This window comes from Pararge aegeria, chromosome 23, assembly GCF_905163445.1.
Source record: "Pararge aegeria chromosome 23, ilParAegt1.1, whole genome shotgun sequence".
Taxonomy (NCBI): domain Eukaryota; kingdom Metazoa; phylum Arthropoda; class Insecta; order Lepidoptera; family Nymphalidae; genus Pararge; species Pararge aegeria.
Genome location: NC_053202.1, coordinates 4851333 through 4867251, shown reverse-complemented (window position 1 = coordinate 4867251; position 15919 = coordinate 4851333). Strand labels below are relative to the sequence as shown.

General features: G+C 36.4%; 1 protein-coding gene across 1 annotated transcript in view; it reads right to left on the bottom strand.

The window, feature by feature from the left end:
* The window catches only part of LOC120634347 (phosphatidylinositide phosphatase SAC2), a 33314-nt gene extending 17457 nt beyond the window's left edge, over positions 1–15857 (bottom strand). Inside the window, exons 1-10 of the mRNA XM_039904860.1 lie at positions 15695–15857; positions 15186–15565; positions 13614–13898; positions 11477–11661; positions 9508–9619; positions 6685–6757; positions 5216–5408; positions 3854–4019; positions 2050–2211; positions 622–692 (exon numbers count right to left, since the gene is read on the bottom strand). Coding sequence (XP_039760794.1) covers positions 622–692; positions 2050–2211; positions 3854–4019; positions 5216–5408; positions 6685–6757; positions 9508–9619; positions 11477–11661; positions 13614–13898; positions 15186–15565; positions 15695–15791 — 1724 coding nt within the window. The 5' untranslated portion in view covers positions 15792–15857. The remainder of the gene's footprint in view (positions 1–621; positions 693–2049; positions 2212–3853; positions 4020–5215; positions 5409–6684; positions 6758–9507; positions 9620–11476; positions 11662–13613; positions 13899–15185; positions 15566–15694) is intronic.
* Positions 15858–15919: the final 62 nt, after the last annotated feature.

Below are 15919 nucleotides of genomic sequence, written 5' to 3'. Positions count from 1 at the left end.
TATTATTATTATTTAAATTAACAAATAAAGAAAATATTGAATGTTAAAATGTAAATCGTAAATGTTGGGAAAGAGCAACAGCTGAGTTCCTTGCCGGTTTCTACTCGGTAGAATCAGCTTTCTGAACCCGTGATAGAGTCACTACAAACAGACAGACTCGACGATTCAAAACTGCTTGTAGAGTATGCAAAACAATATGCATATTGATAATGACAAATTCAAATTTAATTTACTTCAAGTCGGCCTAATATAAGCACTTTTGAATAGCCAAGTCTGTCTGAGTGCATCACTGCAAACAGACCGACAAAATTTATTCTTTAGTTATAGTTTAATTTTTATTTTGTTTTCTTATCTTTAGCTCTTAAATTTTTATAATATGTAGATTTTATAAAACCTAGGTTTCAATTAAACAAGCACCCTTTGTAACATCAGGAAGTACCTAGCCTCTGTAACACAGATTTTCCTTCCACAGAGGTTAGGGCATTCATGTAATTATTGTATCCATCATTTTAAGCCTGAATAAATGATAATTATTATTATTTAAAAGTGCTTATATAAGGCCGACTTGAAGTAAATTACTCTACCACCGGAAATAAAATCAGGTCTAGAGCAATTATATACCTATTTGCAGATGCCACGCCGTCTTTCATCATCCCTGTCAGCTTTCTCTCACCAGTGCGAGTGTAGTCACCCTATATAAAATATTTATAATATAAACCAAACACAAACATAGAATACAACATGTTATAAAAAATGGCTTATTTTTGTATTTTAATTATAAAGCTTTTTCTTTTGGCTGCTAAAGCCAAAAACTTCTTTGAATGGTATTCTTCCATCAAACTGAGGCATAGGTGTTAAGCCCCATGACAGCATAAGCCAGAAACAGATCGTGATGCGTAAATTTCAAGTACCACGACAGCATAAGCCAGAAACAGATCGTGATCAGTAAATTTTAAATCCCATGACAGCATAAGCCAGAAACAGATCGTGATGAGTAAATTATAATCCCATGACAGCATAATCCAGAAACAGATCTTGGTGCGTAGGTGTTAAGCCCCATGACATCATAACCTAGAAACAGATCGTGATGAGTAAATTTTAAGTCCCATGGCAGCATAAGCCATAAACAGATCTTGGTGCGTAGGTGTTAAATCCCATGACAGCATAAGCCCGAAACAGATCAGTAAATTTTAAATCCCATGACAGCATAAGCCAGAAACAGATCGTGATGAGTAAATTATAATCCCATGACAGCATAATCCAGAAACAGATCTTGGTGCGTAGGTGTTAAGCCTCATGACATCATAAGCCAGAAACAGATCGTGATGAGTAAATTTTAAGTCCCATGGCAGCATAAGCCATAAACAGATCTTGGTGCGTAGGTGTTAAATCCCATGACAGCATAAGCCCGAAACAGCTCGTGATCAGTAAATTTTAAATCCCATGACAGCATAAGCCAGAAACAGATCGTGATGAGTAAATTTTAAGTCCCATGGCAGCATAAGCCATAAACAGATCTTGCTGCGTAGGTGTTAAGCCCCATGACAGCATAAGCCAGAAACAGATCCTGGTCGACCAGGAAACCAGCATCCAGAGTGTACACCGGAAACCACGCAACTTTAAACCGGAACACAGCAATGTTGCATGGCCGCAGAAATAAGAATGGCATAAATACCAAACCCGGTTTGCTCTGTCATAAGAAGCTTAACCACTATTAAATTGAGGGTAGAATTTGTTTATTTACCAGAAAAACACAAACAGACTTACATACGGAGTAACTAAAACATTTTGTACTTAATTATTAATAGCATGTGTCGTGCCAATAAAAAGGTTCTGACTCAGCTTAATGTTCCGGATACTAATGTACCCACAACGCTGGTATTCTGTCAGTACCTATTTAGTTGAGGGAAGTCCAGTTATGAAATCACATATAAAAACAAAAACAAAATATAAACTTTATAAAAGAAAGTAAACTTCATAATGGAAAGGAGATTAAAATTCATATTTATTTAAGTAGTAATAACTTAGCACATAAAGTATCAAACTTACTTTCAAAGCTTTTGTGCCAGCGTACTGCCTCGACACTAAATCGCCACTGTCCGCCCACATCGTGAGAAATGCCTGCCGCAACGACGGAGGGAGTCCACAGCCTGGCGTGCCCAAACCCAGTCTACACAGTTGCAGTTCCAGTACATACTTCGCTATTGCTGTCTGCAAGTGAAATTATTCGAATGATCTTTACTTCAATATTGACAGATAATAAATATATTCATCATCATTCAAACGATTGAAGTCCACTGCTGGACATATGTCTTTTGTAGGGAGTTCCAAAATCCACGTTCCTGGTCCGCTTGTTTCCAGGACAGGATTTGGAACTATAATACTACTGCTACGACAATACGACAATACAATACACTAATCGCCATCGCCATCTAGCCCCAAAGTAAGCGTAGCTTGTGTTATGGGTACTAAAGATGACTGATGAATATATTTATGAATAATATACATAAATACTTATAATATACAGATAAACACCTAGACAATGAAAAACATTCATGTTCATCACACAAACATTTTCCAGTTGTGGGAATCGAACCCACGACGTTGGACTCAGAAAGCAGGGTCGCTGCCCACTGCGCCAGTCTGCCGTCAAAATACTATTTTAATAATATGTATTTTATGAATCTTTCATTAATTTGTTTTATTAATAGTTATCCTTAAATTATGTAGTTCTATCTAGTTAGTGTAGGTGGCCCTGCGTTGCTAACAAGATGTATAATAAATAAATAACTTCTAACTATGGCGTATTGTCAAAATTTATGCCATTTTCAGTGATACGCAGAGACAAGTAAAGTTAGTGGCACCTTATTTGTAATTACAAATTTATTTCGGCCGAATAAATGATATTTTTATTTTTACAAGTAAACCTTACTTTGTACAAAAACAACAAAAAAACGTGTGTACACGCGGTAGAAGTTATACTTCTTTGTCGTAAGAGTTAAAAATATTTTTTTTTTTAATCTTTTGCCGTCGGTGTCGGTTTGTGACGGTGTGCGCGCGGATTTTAACAATTGACTGTCATAATTTTTCAGTAGATTGCCAAAAGAAGTATAACTTCAAAATGTAGTCATACTCCTAATCGGTTTCCACGCGACTTCGCACCGGGACACTAAATCGCTTAGCGGCACGTCTTTGTCGGTAGGGTAGAGTTTTGCTAGAAAATTCTTAAATTATGATTCCTGTCGGGAATCGAACCCAGGTCATCAAACTTAAATTCACAGCGCTCACCGTTGCGCTATGCAGGGAGTCGTCAAATTCAGTTTAGTGACACATCATCATCATCATCATCATCTCAACCAATTGACGTCCACTGCTGGACATAGGTAGGGAGTTCCACAATGCAAGGTCCCGGGCCGGCAGCTACTCGCCTGATGTCATCTGTCCACCTCGTTGGGGGCCGACCTACGCTGCGTTTACCGGTGCGGGGTCGCCATTCCAGCACCTTAAGACCCCAACGACCATCGGTTCTCCGAGCTATGTGCCCCGCCCATTGCCACTTCAGCTTCGCGACTCGCTGAGCTATGACGGTAACTCTAGTTCTTCTGACACAGCGTATCATTAAAAATATTTTGGGTTACGAGCGAGACAATTTTGTAGTTAGTCTGTTGGTCTGTACTGGATAGATAATAAATAAATAAATATACTATGAGTATACACACATTGCCATCTAGCCTCAAAGTAACAGTGGCTTGTGCTATGGGTACTAAGATGACGTATGAATATTTTTATGCACAAATGCTTCTTATTATACATATAAACACTAATCAGCCATAAATTAATGATAATGTATTACCTGAACGACGTTTGTACGGTCGAGGCAATCGATGCAATTGACTCGGAAGACGCCATTTTGTGTGCAGATTAGTCCGCGGTTGTCGCGCCAGCAGAAACGCATCTCGCCAATAATGTCGGCGATCGCGTTTATCAATATACTTACATTTTCATAGTGCATGCCGCGACTAAAAAAAATTATTCATAAAAAAAAATTAAAATAATAATAAATATACTACGACAATACACACATCGCCATCTAGTCCCAAAGTAAGCGTAGCTTATGTTATGGGTACTAAGATAACTGATGAATAATTTTTATGAATAATATACATAAATACTTATAATATATAGATAAACACCCAGACACTGAAAAACATTCATGTCATCACACAAATATTGTCCAGTTGTGGGAATCGAACCCACGGCCTTGGACTCAGAAAGCAGGGTCGCTGCCCACTGCGCCAATCGACCGTCAAACCGAAAAACACCCCGACTGTCAATATAGTGTATATATAATGTAAATTAAGCTTAATTTGCTATACTCCGCGAAAAACAGGAGAATCTGTATGGTGCCATTTATAATTTCTACAATCCTTATACTCCACACCCAACAGATCTTCGGCAATGTACCCTCTGCGCACGTTACGCTCCGACACCGGAGCATCCTCAGGAGATGTTGACTTTACAACGAATAATTGGTAAGTTAGTTCATTTGATTAGAAGACGAAGATCTGTTTGGTGTGTAGTAAAAGGATTGAAAAAATTATAAATTACACAATACAGATTCTCCTGCTTTTCGCGGAGTATAGCAAATTAAGCTTAATTTACATAACGTATCATGGATTTCCGCAAAGTAACGCCTGCTTCCATCCAATAATTTAGTGTATTATTAAATTATTAAGGATTACGTGTATGAAAAAAAAGCTTAGGTATTAATCGCTCTAACTTCAAAATCAGTCTAACTGTCAGCTGTCATATGTCAAATGTCACTTGTCCGTGATCATTGTCTCGTCGAGCGTCGGGTGTGATGAAAATGATATAAAAAAAAGAATTTAATAAATTAAAAATGCATATTAAAAAAAATCCGGAACCGACAGGATTTGAACCTGCGACTCTCTGGCAATTGATAATTCCTCCAAGTGTAGGTAAAAACACTTATAAAAAAAATTAAAAATAGTACTCGAAAGATACATATTTATTTATTTATTTATTTTATTTATACTCTTTATTTGTACACCACTCAGAAAAACGAAACAAAAAAAAGAACAAACACATGAAGAATGAAGCAGGATACAAAAGGTGGCCTTATCGCTAAGTAACGATCTCTACCAGGCAACCTTAGGATTAGGAAAACTAAAAAGAAAACAAATAGGATACATACCAATACTCATGGAAGTCGAAAGTAGCGTATATAATATCCGGGTTATTGTACTTTAGCACATGATTACTGTACGCCTCCCATATAATACGCTCTCTGCCCTGCTGCTCAACCAGGTTCACTATACAGACTTGCTTGTACATTTTGAGCTCATCCTCGAAGTGTTTCTTGAACGCTGTGTGAGATTCCTCTTCGGCTGTTCGGATTAGAAAAACATGAGTTTGTTGCTCTTATAATAACTAGCGGTCCCTCGCGACTATATAAGTATAAGTATACATAAGACTATATAAGTCGCCCCGTATAAGTCAACCTTAAAAGATAGACATAACCTGTCGTGAACTTTTTTTAGAACTTTTAAAGGGGAACAACTTTGCCATACATGATTCTATCGAAACTTTAACCGTTTACGCAGCGCACGCAGCGGGAGCTCCCAAGAGAAGTAAACAACCCCGATTTTGAGACAATATTTTATTATAACTCTTTATTTGTACACCACATTAAGAACTATACAAGAAAAAAAAGAAAAATAAAAATAGTAGTAGAATACAAAAGGCGGCCTTATCGCTTAGTAGCGATCTCTGCCAGGCAAAACGATGAAGGATTAGCCTTTTTAGGAAGAGGGGTAATTTGAGCATACTTCCACTCTTCAGGAAATTTACCACAGCGGGTTGATGATTCAAGATGTGGGTTAAGACAGGAGAAACCACGTCAAGAGTTGGAATGATCATATTACGACTGATGCTATCCGTACCGACAGCATTCGAGGCAATGGACATTATGCTCTTCTATTCTTCATTGGTGCTATGCTTCTATTTGTCTTAGCGTGATGATATACAACGTGTCACGAAAATACGAAATAATGTTGAGGGACGCATAAGTATATTTCATAACGAATCACCCTGTAAAAATATTAAATCAATAGAAGCATATTTCTTTTTCCATACAAACGAATACAAAATATTCTAAGTGTTTAGCTTAAGACAACCCTATTGAATATAAAAGACAGCCACGCGCATAGTACCTACGCTACGCGACGCGTACCTAATAAAGTGGCAAGAGTCACATGATTAGAGTGAGTGAGACACATTAATTTTGCATGTGATGTTAGGGCTGTATCTGATTTCTTTCAGTAAAAACTATGGCAGATGTTTAATCAAAAACTATTAGGTTTTCGGTTTTACAAATAAGTCTCGGAGACCATACATAATGTTCCACTGAAGCCTGTGAAGTATTCTTTCGGCATTAATTAACACGTTGTATATATAGCCTTCCTCGATTAATGAGCTATTCAACACTGAAAGATTTTTTCAAATCGGACGATTTTTAGCGTTTAGTGTATTGTCAATCGGTTATCGATATATCTACAAAGTTCAAGAGGGTCAAAATCAAGTTCAAAGGAGCAACAAACATACATACATGTGGAGCTAATATAAAGCGTGTAAAAAGAATTTTAATAAAAAAACCATACGTACTTCTATCGAGTCTAGGCGGAGGTCGGAACTTGTAGTCGGGCTGGCTCCAAAATATTGGCACCGATCCACGGACCTATCGAAGATATGAAATGCTTATGACCAAGGTTAATTGTTACTGTAAAGTCAAGGGCTACAAAGTTCGTGCCAGAAATGTTTACTACTAGTTATTTAATATTTATTTTGGAGCCTGATGTGTCACATTGGGCAAAGTTTTCCCTCTCGTTCTTCCATTTACTCGTATAACGGCATGTGTGTGCAGGATACTAATAATATATAATGTGTGTATTGTCGTTGTATATTTATATTTATTTTTATTTCAATATAGGTAAGCTAAATGATTTTAAACTGACTCGCTGGTCTAGTGATTAAATGTTCAACTAAGGAGGTCCTTGGTTCGAATCCCGGCTCGGTCCTAAAATTATACGTCGGTTCCGGTTATCAACATTTAACTGTAGGTTTCAACGCGAAATCGCACCGGTACACTAAATGGCTTAGCGGCACGTCTTTGTTGGTAAGGTGGTAACTAGCCACGGCCTCCCACCAGACCAGACCAGAGATAATTAAGAAAATATAAATTCCCAAATAGCCCCTACCGGGAACCCAACCCGGGACCTCCTACTCAAATTCACTGCGCTTACCGTTGCGCCAGGGATATTCAAATTCAAATTCAAAATTGTTTTATTCATGTAGACCTTATCGCAGGCACTTATGAAGCGTTCATAAATTTAACATGTTTCACTGATGTTAGTGATGGTGATAACTGCATTCGTTAACTTAAAACTAAAGCTAGGACTATAAAGGGGATCGACGCTCGACCGCATAAGGATGCTACTGCTCACGGCGTCTCGTTGTTCTATGGTAGTATGGCGATCAAGGAACAAGTGTCTGAAGTTTCTGAGCACACACATCGAAACTAACAAAAAAGTTCACGGTTTTGGTCATGCAAAATAGAACTAAGTGCTGCAAACGTATTGGCGTTGATCCAACACACTTAAAAACCTAAGAGAGCTTTAGTTTTAATGATGCACTCCGACAGGCGACAAACTTTTCAGCTGAACTATATATTAAGCTATATTAAAACATATTATAGTATAGAAATCAGAATTGTGTTATTGCAGAAACAATGCTGGTAAACGCTCACCCATGCGCAGACTCCTTGACACTTTAAATAACAATTTCTCAAACATTGACAGCTTCATTCTGTCTGAAGGTAGCTACAAAAGAACTATTAAAAAAGCTCTTCAGGCTAATAGAAATATTAGTATTATTTTCGAGAACTTAATCAATATTTATTAATATTATTTTCTCTGATTAGTCATTAAGTCTTCTAAGTTAAATGTGTGTTCTCTTTCTTTTATATCAATCAATCAATTAGTTTTTCTATTCGTTTGTTGACATACCTCTGCCTATTTATTTATAATTTTTATTAATACATAACTATAACCTAAAATAAACTATTTAAAAACTAAATAAAATCTAAAACGTCCTCGAAACCACCGCAGCGAGGCACAGTTCCTAAGATGCTGGCAGCATTTCCCCTCTGGATGGCCAAACTAATTCGTTGGCCAAGGTAACTGCCCGCTCTAGGATCACCGGTAGACTCGATAACCCTTTTCGATAATTCTTTGAAAAGGGCTTTTGCCTCCGGACCCCACGGTCCCAAAGTCTCTACACCAAAAGGCACAAAAATGAAGCTGCTATCCAGGTTTTCATATTTACGCCTCTTGGCCTGCTCGGCACTGGAAGCAGCCGCACCTACCATTGACGAAGTGGCCTGGATGTGTGATGCAGCTAGGGTATCAACACAAGTTGCATCCCACAGAAGTGACCTTCCAAGCCTCCAAGGTATGAGCGTCATACCATCAGGTCTCTTGCCATCGTTGTTTTGTTGTTTTTGTGTTTGTATCTTTTTTAGTAGCACTAGAGATTTTTTTGCATTAAGTTAATGCTAATAGCTATGACAGCTTATTTAAATTTTTGATTAGCTACTTTAGGTACCTACAGGTAATATTATCTGTCATAGTATCTATCTATCTTGTAATGAGGCCCGCTTCAGCGGGTGCACTTCGACCCTCCAGGATCTTTTGTGCTCATCTGTCATAGTAAGTGTTACTTGTATCTACATCGTATCGTCCTACTGCTCTTTACAACATTATGTGGATTACATATTAACCCCATTTTTTTCTTTTTGTTAAATTTAAAACCTATTGTTGTAATATGTAATTGTTTTCTGTCCCAAATAAATAAATAAAAAAAAAATTGAATTTCCAATGATTGCTCACCAAGACCTGATGAATTTACAGTTTGATGTATTTACCGGTTGTAGCAGTGGGCAGCGACCCTGCTTTCTGAGTCCAAGGCCGTGGGTTCGATTCCCACAACATTAGAATGTTTGCGTGTTGAACATGAATGTTTATCAGTGTCTGAGTATTTATCTGTACCTATATTATAAGTATTTAAAGAAGAACATCTAAGTTTCATAATGCATGCATCAATGCTGTAAGTGGGGTATACAATGTATAGTTTATAGTATTGCCATTATGTTTATAATTGATGTAAGGCATTGTATAAAACGTTGGTTTCCTATTAAATAAATACATTTATGTGTATTATATTCATAAAAAAAGATGTAGGTAAACCAAATAAAAAAAAAATTAATCAGCTAATTTAGTACCCAAAACACAAGTTACGCTTACTTTGGGGCTAGATAGCCATGTGTGTATAGTCGTAGTATATTTTTATTTATTGTTTATTAATTAACTGGAATATTTAATTTCGATTCGAAACGCACAAAGTACGAGGGAACAGTTCGGTTGTACTCACCTGAACAAATGATGCCCGGTGAATACTGTCCGAGCATATGATGGAGACAATTTGTTCAGTTTCCACATAGTTGGCCACCTTTCCACTAGGTTCGATGCCTCTGCGGTTGTATCTGGAAGATCATTAAAGTGTATATCTTTTGGACAGTATTATAAAGGTTAGTTTCAAAGGCAATAGGGCACTACCCATAAAATACCTAAAACATTTTGATACAAGTTTTTTTTTTCATTCCACTACGAGTTAGACCTTGACTGCAATCTCACCTGCCTCAGACTGCATCATCTACAGTGATGATGCAGTCTAAGATGGTAGCGGGCTAACCTGTTGGGGAGTATGGTAGTTATACCCCTAATACGTTTGTACGCGACATCCCACCGGAACACTAAATCGCTAAGCAGCGCATCTTTGTCGGTAGCCAAGATCAGGCTAGAGAAAATTCAGAAATTATAAATTCCCAAATGGCTCCTGCCGGGAAACGAACTCGTGACCTCCTAATTAAATTCACAGCGCTTACCGTTGCGCCATTGTGGTCTTCAAAATGAATATGATAATACAAACAAATAATAATGTTAAAATTGTACATTTTCATACACGAGTCGGTTTGTGGAAGTAGAGTCCCAAGCCAAAGGCGAGGCCAATAGGGATGAGTGAAAATATAATTCCGCAAGTGCTTTGTACCACGTTTATTAATTCATTTGCGAAAAAATAAAACAAAGACAGGAGATCGTTGAATGTTTATTCAAAATTCAAATTCAAATTCAAAATTTCTTTATTCATGTAGGCCTATCACAGGCATTTATGAAGCGTACATACATATTTGTTTACATAATTGTAACGGGATGGTGATAACTTCGTTCGCCAACTTAAATCTAAAGCTACGAGGGTTCCAAACGCGCCCTGGTCTAAGAAGAGCCCACAACAAACTTAGCCGGGTAAATTTATTTTTTTGTTATCACCATCTTCCAGTAAATTTAAATTAGGCTATGAAGCTAGAGCAATTCACACCCAAGCTTTTTTATCGTTTAAATAATCCTTAATATTATAATAGGATTTTTCTGTAAGCTTACGTTTTATATAAACTTTTAACTTATTGAGAGACAACTCAAAGATTGCATTTGGTAATTTGTTATAAAATAATATACAATTGCCCTTGAATGAATTTGTAAATGAATGTATTCGCAAAGTAAGGTCATACTGCTTCATCCTTACTAACATTATGAATGCGAAAGTAACTCTGTCCGTGTTACGCAATCTTAACTGATGGACTGATTTCAATGAAATTTGGTACAGATACAAGGAAAAGGACATCGGCTCCTTCTTAGGGCGAAAAGGGTCTGTAATGGGTTGAAATAGGGAATTAACGTTTGCCCGGAAGTTACGTCATCTTTAAAGCTAGTTTCTTGATATATATTTAAAGCTTTTGATCAGATAAGACTGTCGAAGTTTTGTAAAAATTCAACAAAAACTTTCGTCCTCTTTTCATTTAACTAAAAAGAGGACGAAAGTTTTTACTGATTTATTTTATTTTAAAGTCTACAAACCGTTAATTCACATAATAGGTTTATTTTAAAGCATAGATATCAGTTCAGAAAATATTTTATCCAAGTCTCTTCTGCATATCGTCTGCGAAAGGTGCAGAAGTCATTTGTGGGACTGAGTATACGCTTTTATAGGTAATTTTGGACCTACCAATGCATAAGTTTAAAGAATGTGTTAAAACACATTTATTACAGCGAGGTTATTATACAATTGATGAATTTCTTAATGACAAGGTTGCTTGGAAGGATCCGGCTCCGCTTTCATCTCTCACAAGATAGAAAAATGAATTTTAAAGGTTAAAACTGGGGTTTGACTTGGAAGTTTGTGTGATCCTGAGATTTCTTTAAATAACATGACATATCAATTTCGACGAAATTGGACGATGTCGCGGGCAATAGCTAGTAATAAATTTATAGGTGCATGGACTCACCTAGTCCCAGCTTGATATCTGGATCGTCTTGAAACAAGTCCCAACGTAAATGTTTCATCACACGTACTGGAGCACGACAGGGATTCTGTGTTTAATGGATTTGCATCGGGTGGCTCAACAGCTATTTGTGAGAGGTGAACATAACCTTGGATGATGGGTAGTACCCATTGATCGCAATCCGGACTCTGGGAAAATAAAATATTGGGTAATTTATTTTCACCCAATCAATGGCCAGGTCAATTGACGTCATATAAAAAAATTTAGGTCCGGTATGTTGTGGGCCTTTATAATGATAAATCATAATATTGATATTTTTAACAAAAGGATAAATATTTTTAAAAATCAAATTATTAAGCACTATTCCACATAATCTTTAGGGAAATAATATATATATTATTATTTAAGTGTTTCTTTTTTGTTTCAACTTTAATTTTATCTTTACTTTCTGTTTAATTTAATTCCAAGTTGTAAACATACTTTGGGTTGTAGCTTAGAACAAAACTTGTTATTACTTATATTTAGATCTACTTTTAGTTATTACCTGTTTTGTGTACCTAATAACAATAAACAATAAACCCGAATCAACCCTATGTATGTTCGCGATTTTTTTATAATTTTGGAGTTATGATTTTATTTTCGATTTTTTGAGGAATTTCGACATGATTATCTTAAAAAAATTCTAAAATAGAGCAAATACTTTTTTAAACTTTTTTTTTGCAACTGAATTCTTGTGAGTTGTACTTTTATGCATAAAATATAACGCTTCGTAGCTTTGATGAAAGTTATGAAAATGTTGGTCTAAAGTTAAAAATTTAATTTTTTTTTTCGTATAATAGACTATTTTTTATAAGCAGCTTTCGCTGATGCGTCTATATAATTTATTGTGCTCTTTGTCTTTTTTATGTTTATCCAGTCTATTCTTAAACTGATTCAGTGATACTGCGCTCACTAGGTACATTTTCAGGCAAGGCATTCCACATTTGTATAATTCCATTGATGATACAGTGCTTGGAAGGATAAGACGATGCCTGCTGAAATCAAAGTTTGAGACTCAAATCTTTATTTCAAGTGCCTTTGTTTCTTGAAAAGATTTCGTCATAATTTGGAATGTTGTAATACTTTGGTTATAGAATGTGTTTGTTAGTCTGTTCATCCATCCTTTACCGGCCAATTATAGGAAACAGTCCACCGTGATGGTAAAGTGCAGATTTGTAGACTCTGCATGCACACCTCTGAGAACGTTGTGGAGAAATCTCAGGCTTCCTCACGCGGTCTTTCCATTACCGTTTAAGAAAGTGAAATTTTATTTGCTTAATCAAAAACGCACAGAAACCCGGAGAGTTAGAGATGCGTGCCGGGGATCGAACTCGGTCCCCTCGAAAGGGAGGCATAAGCTCTAACCACTAGGCTATCACCGCTTCTCAAAGTCTGTTTACCATTGGGTAATATCGATATAACTTTGTTTTATATTCAGAGAAAGAAACGTCATCCCCAGCCCATCAATGTCTCATTAATGCGATCTGGCCTTCTCTTTCATAGGAGCGGGAATTAAAGCATTGACCACACAACGATGTTCACATTCTGTTTTATCATCATCATCATATCAACCCATTACCGGCCAACTACAGGGCACGGGTCTCCTCCCACAATGAGAAGAGGTTAAGACCGTAGTCCACCACACTGGCCCAGTGCGGATTCATGGACTCCACACACCTTTGAGAACATTATGTAGAACTCTCAGGCATGCAGGTTTCCTCGCGATGATTTCCTTCACCGTTGAAGCAAGTGATATTTAAATTACTAAAAACGCACGTAACTTAAATTAGAAAAGTTAGAGGTGCTGGGATTCGAACTCGGCCCCCCGAATGTGAAGTCAAGCTCCCACCCACTGGACTACATTCTGGTTGGAGGGTTTCTAAATATTAAGATCACATGTTAGTGATAATATACAAGTGCCAGTGGCTTGAAGTCTAAGTTCCATAGCACAAAGGACACCAATTCCTAAATTTCAACCATTTTAAATCCCTCAGCAACATAGTGGTTTGATTAATTAATTAATTCGTTAACTTCAAAAGACATAAGAGAACTTTGAATTCTAGTTTTAGATCATAGGTAAAAACTATAACTAAATTTATACCTCCAAAGCAATGATATCCTTCAGCATATGTTTATTCCAGAAGAACCTATCGTCAGCATACTTCCACCATCTAGTAATATCCGTTATTGGCTTCCCATTACCCTCCTCTGTTTCTAGAACCTTCTCAATTTCATATTGTCTTTGTAAACTGTTTGTAAGGTCAAGTGTTCGTGAATAATAAAAACTGTCAGAGTCGTCAAATATCTTGTGGAGTTCATCAGTGAGTCGTTTTTCAAAACGTTCTGCTAATTTCGGGTCTCTTTGTTTCTTGACAGTTTGTTTTACCTGTGTAGGCAGTTTTAAAGGTTTAAGATGAATACATTAAGACGAAAAAGTTTTAATGTAACATTAAACAACTTAAACATGAATTAAAATGACTTATTACTATTAACTGATTGGTATTCTGACATGGAACTCTGATTCGATCTATCTATCGCTCTTGCTTGTACATGCTGTTTCACTCACATTTATTGCACGAGTCACAGTGCAGAGTTCTTCTAAGCACAAGTTATATGACCAACTAAAAACCAACAATATGTAAATCCAAATTTTTGTGTTGCCACACAACCAAATATCCCAATCATTATATACAGCTTTCTTTATTATAAATACACCAATTAATATTTTAGATACATATCAATACAGATGATTCAAAATATGGTAGGTATTATACAGATATGATATTTATTATATCTTGTGTGTGTGTGTATGTCACTGAACTCCTCCTAAACGGCTGGACCGATTTAAATGAATTATTTGGAATGGGTTTGGGTGGCACCCTGGATAGTTTCGATTCACAAATCAGCCCGACAGATGGCGCTGGGGTCCGCTAGTATTATATAATTCTTTATAACTTCTATAAAATTGTCTTTGGAATTCCTTCATAATTTTAAATCAACTTTTTGTAAGCATCTACATTGTTATCAGTCATCAAAATTATTTCAAGTGCCTTTGTTTCTTTAAAAAGTCTGTCTAGTGGGATTGTTGTATCTCATAACATTATCAACATTTTTTTTTTATTTCACTACTAGTAAACCTACCTAAGTAAACCTAAGTAATTGACTGTAATATAACATATTGTTACCACCAGATGACATTGCAATCTAAGATGGTAGCAACTTGTGTGTGTGTGACAGTCGTTTTCTATGCATTAGTGTTCTAGTATGATGTGTGTAGGTGTAGTAATAATAAATTTTGGCCCTTGGCGTCACAGATTTGTTACATAATTTAACACAATGCCTCATAGACTCTTTAATTTTTAGGATCTTTATTTTTATTTGCCGGCCGATTGGCGTAGTGTCCAGCAACCATGACTCTAAGGCAATGGGATTGGTTCCCACAACTGGAAAATGTTTGTCTGATGAACAGGAATGTTTTTTAGTGACTGGGTATTTATATGTATTTGATAAGTACATAATATGTATATTATTCATAAAAAAATATTCATCAGTCATCTTAGCACCCATAAAACAAGCTTACTTTAGGGCTAGATGGCGATGTGAGTATTGTTGTAATATATATTTTTTTGTGTGTATCTTGGAGAACTTAAACTATTTGTAACAACAATATTACCTGAGTGGCAGCCTGCTGAGTTGTAGTTTTGATTGTGTTGCTGACATTTTTCACTGCTCCAACAGTCTTGTTCAGAAATGCTGAATTTTCAAATAGTCTAGCACCCATTTTTTTACCGCCCCCTCTGTTAGCCAGTATAGTCGAAGAGCCGTGCTTCGTACATGCGCATAAATCTACCTCCTGATTTGTCGCTCCCATGTTCAGGAAGCATATAGACTTTATTTTATATATTGTGTGGTGGAAATATATTTGACCAATGGGCACACTCTCCTTTATTATTATCAATCGCGGTTCGTATATATTCGAGTGCTCTACTTTTCCTATTATGCCTTCTGTTATCCCCAAGCACTCTATATCTTCGATATCCGAGAGGTCCCATGCTTAAAGAATATTTAATTTGATTTGCATATTAAACATTTCATACAAAACCAAATTAATAAATGGATAATAAGGTTTGTAAGTAGTTCAAGACCACAAAATTTGAGGAAATAGATAATTTAAATACTCACCTGAGCGAACTGAAAATGCTCCAGTTATACGGTTCCACCAAAGGCTTGACTCGTTCCTGACGAATATATAATAAGATTCAGACCGAAATAGTTCCATTTTTATTGAATTTTATTTTACATTTACTTTATTTTGCATAAATTTTCATTGTGTTTATTGTTATTGTAATTTGTATGAAATTTGACGTTTAACACTGCTCAGAGGGGAGGGGCGGATGTGCAATACGA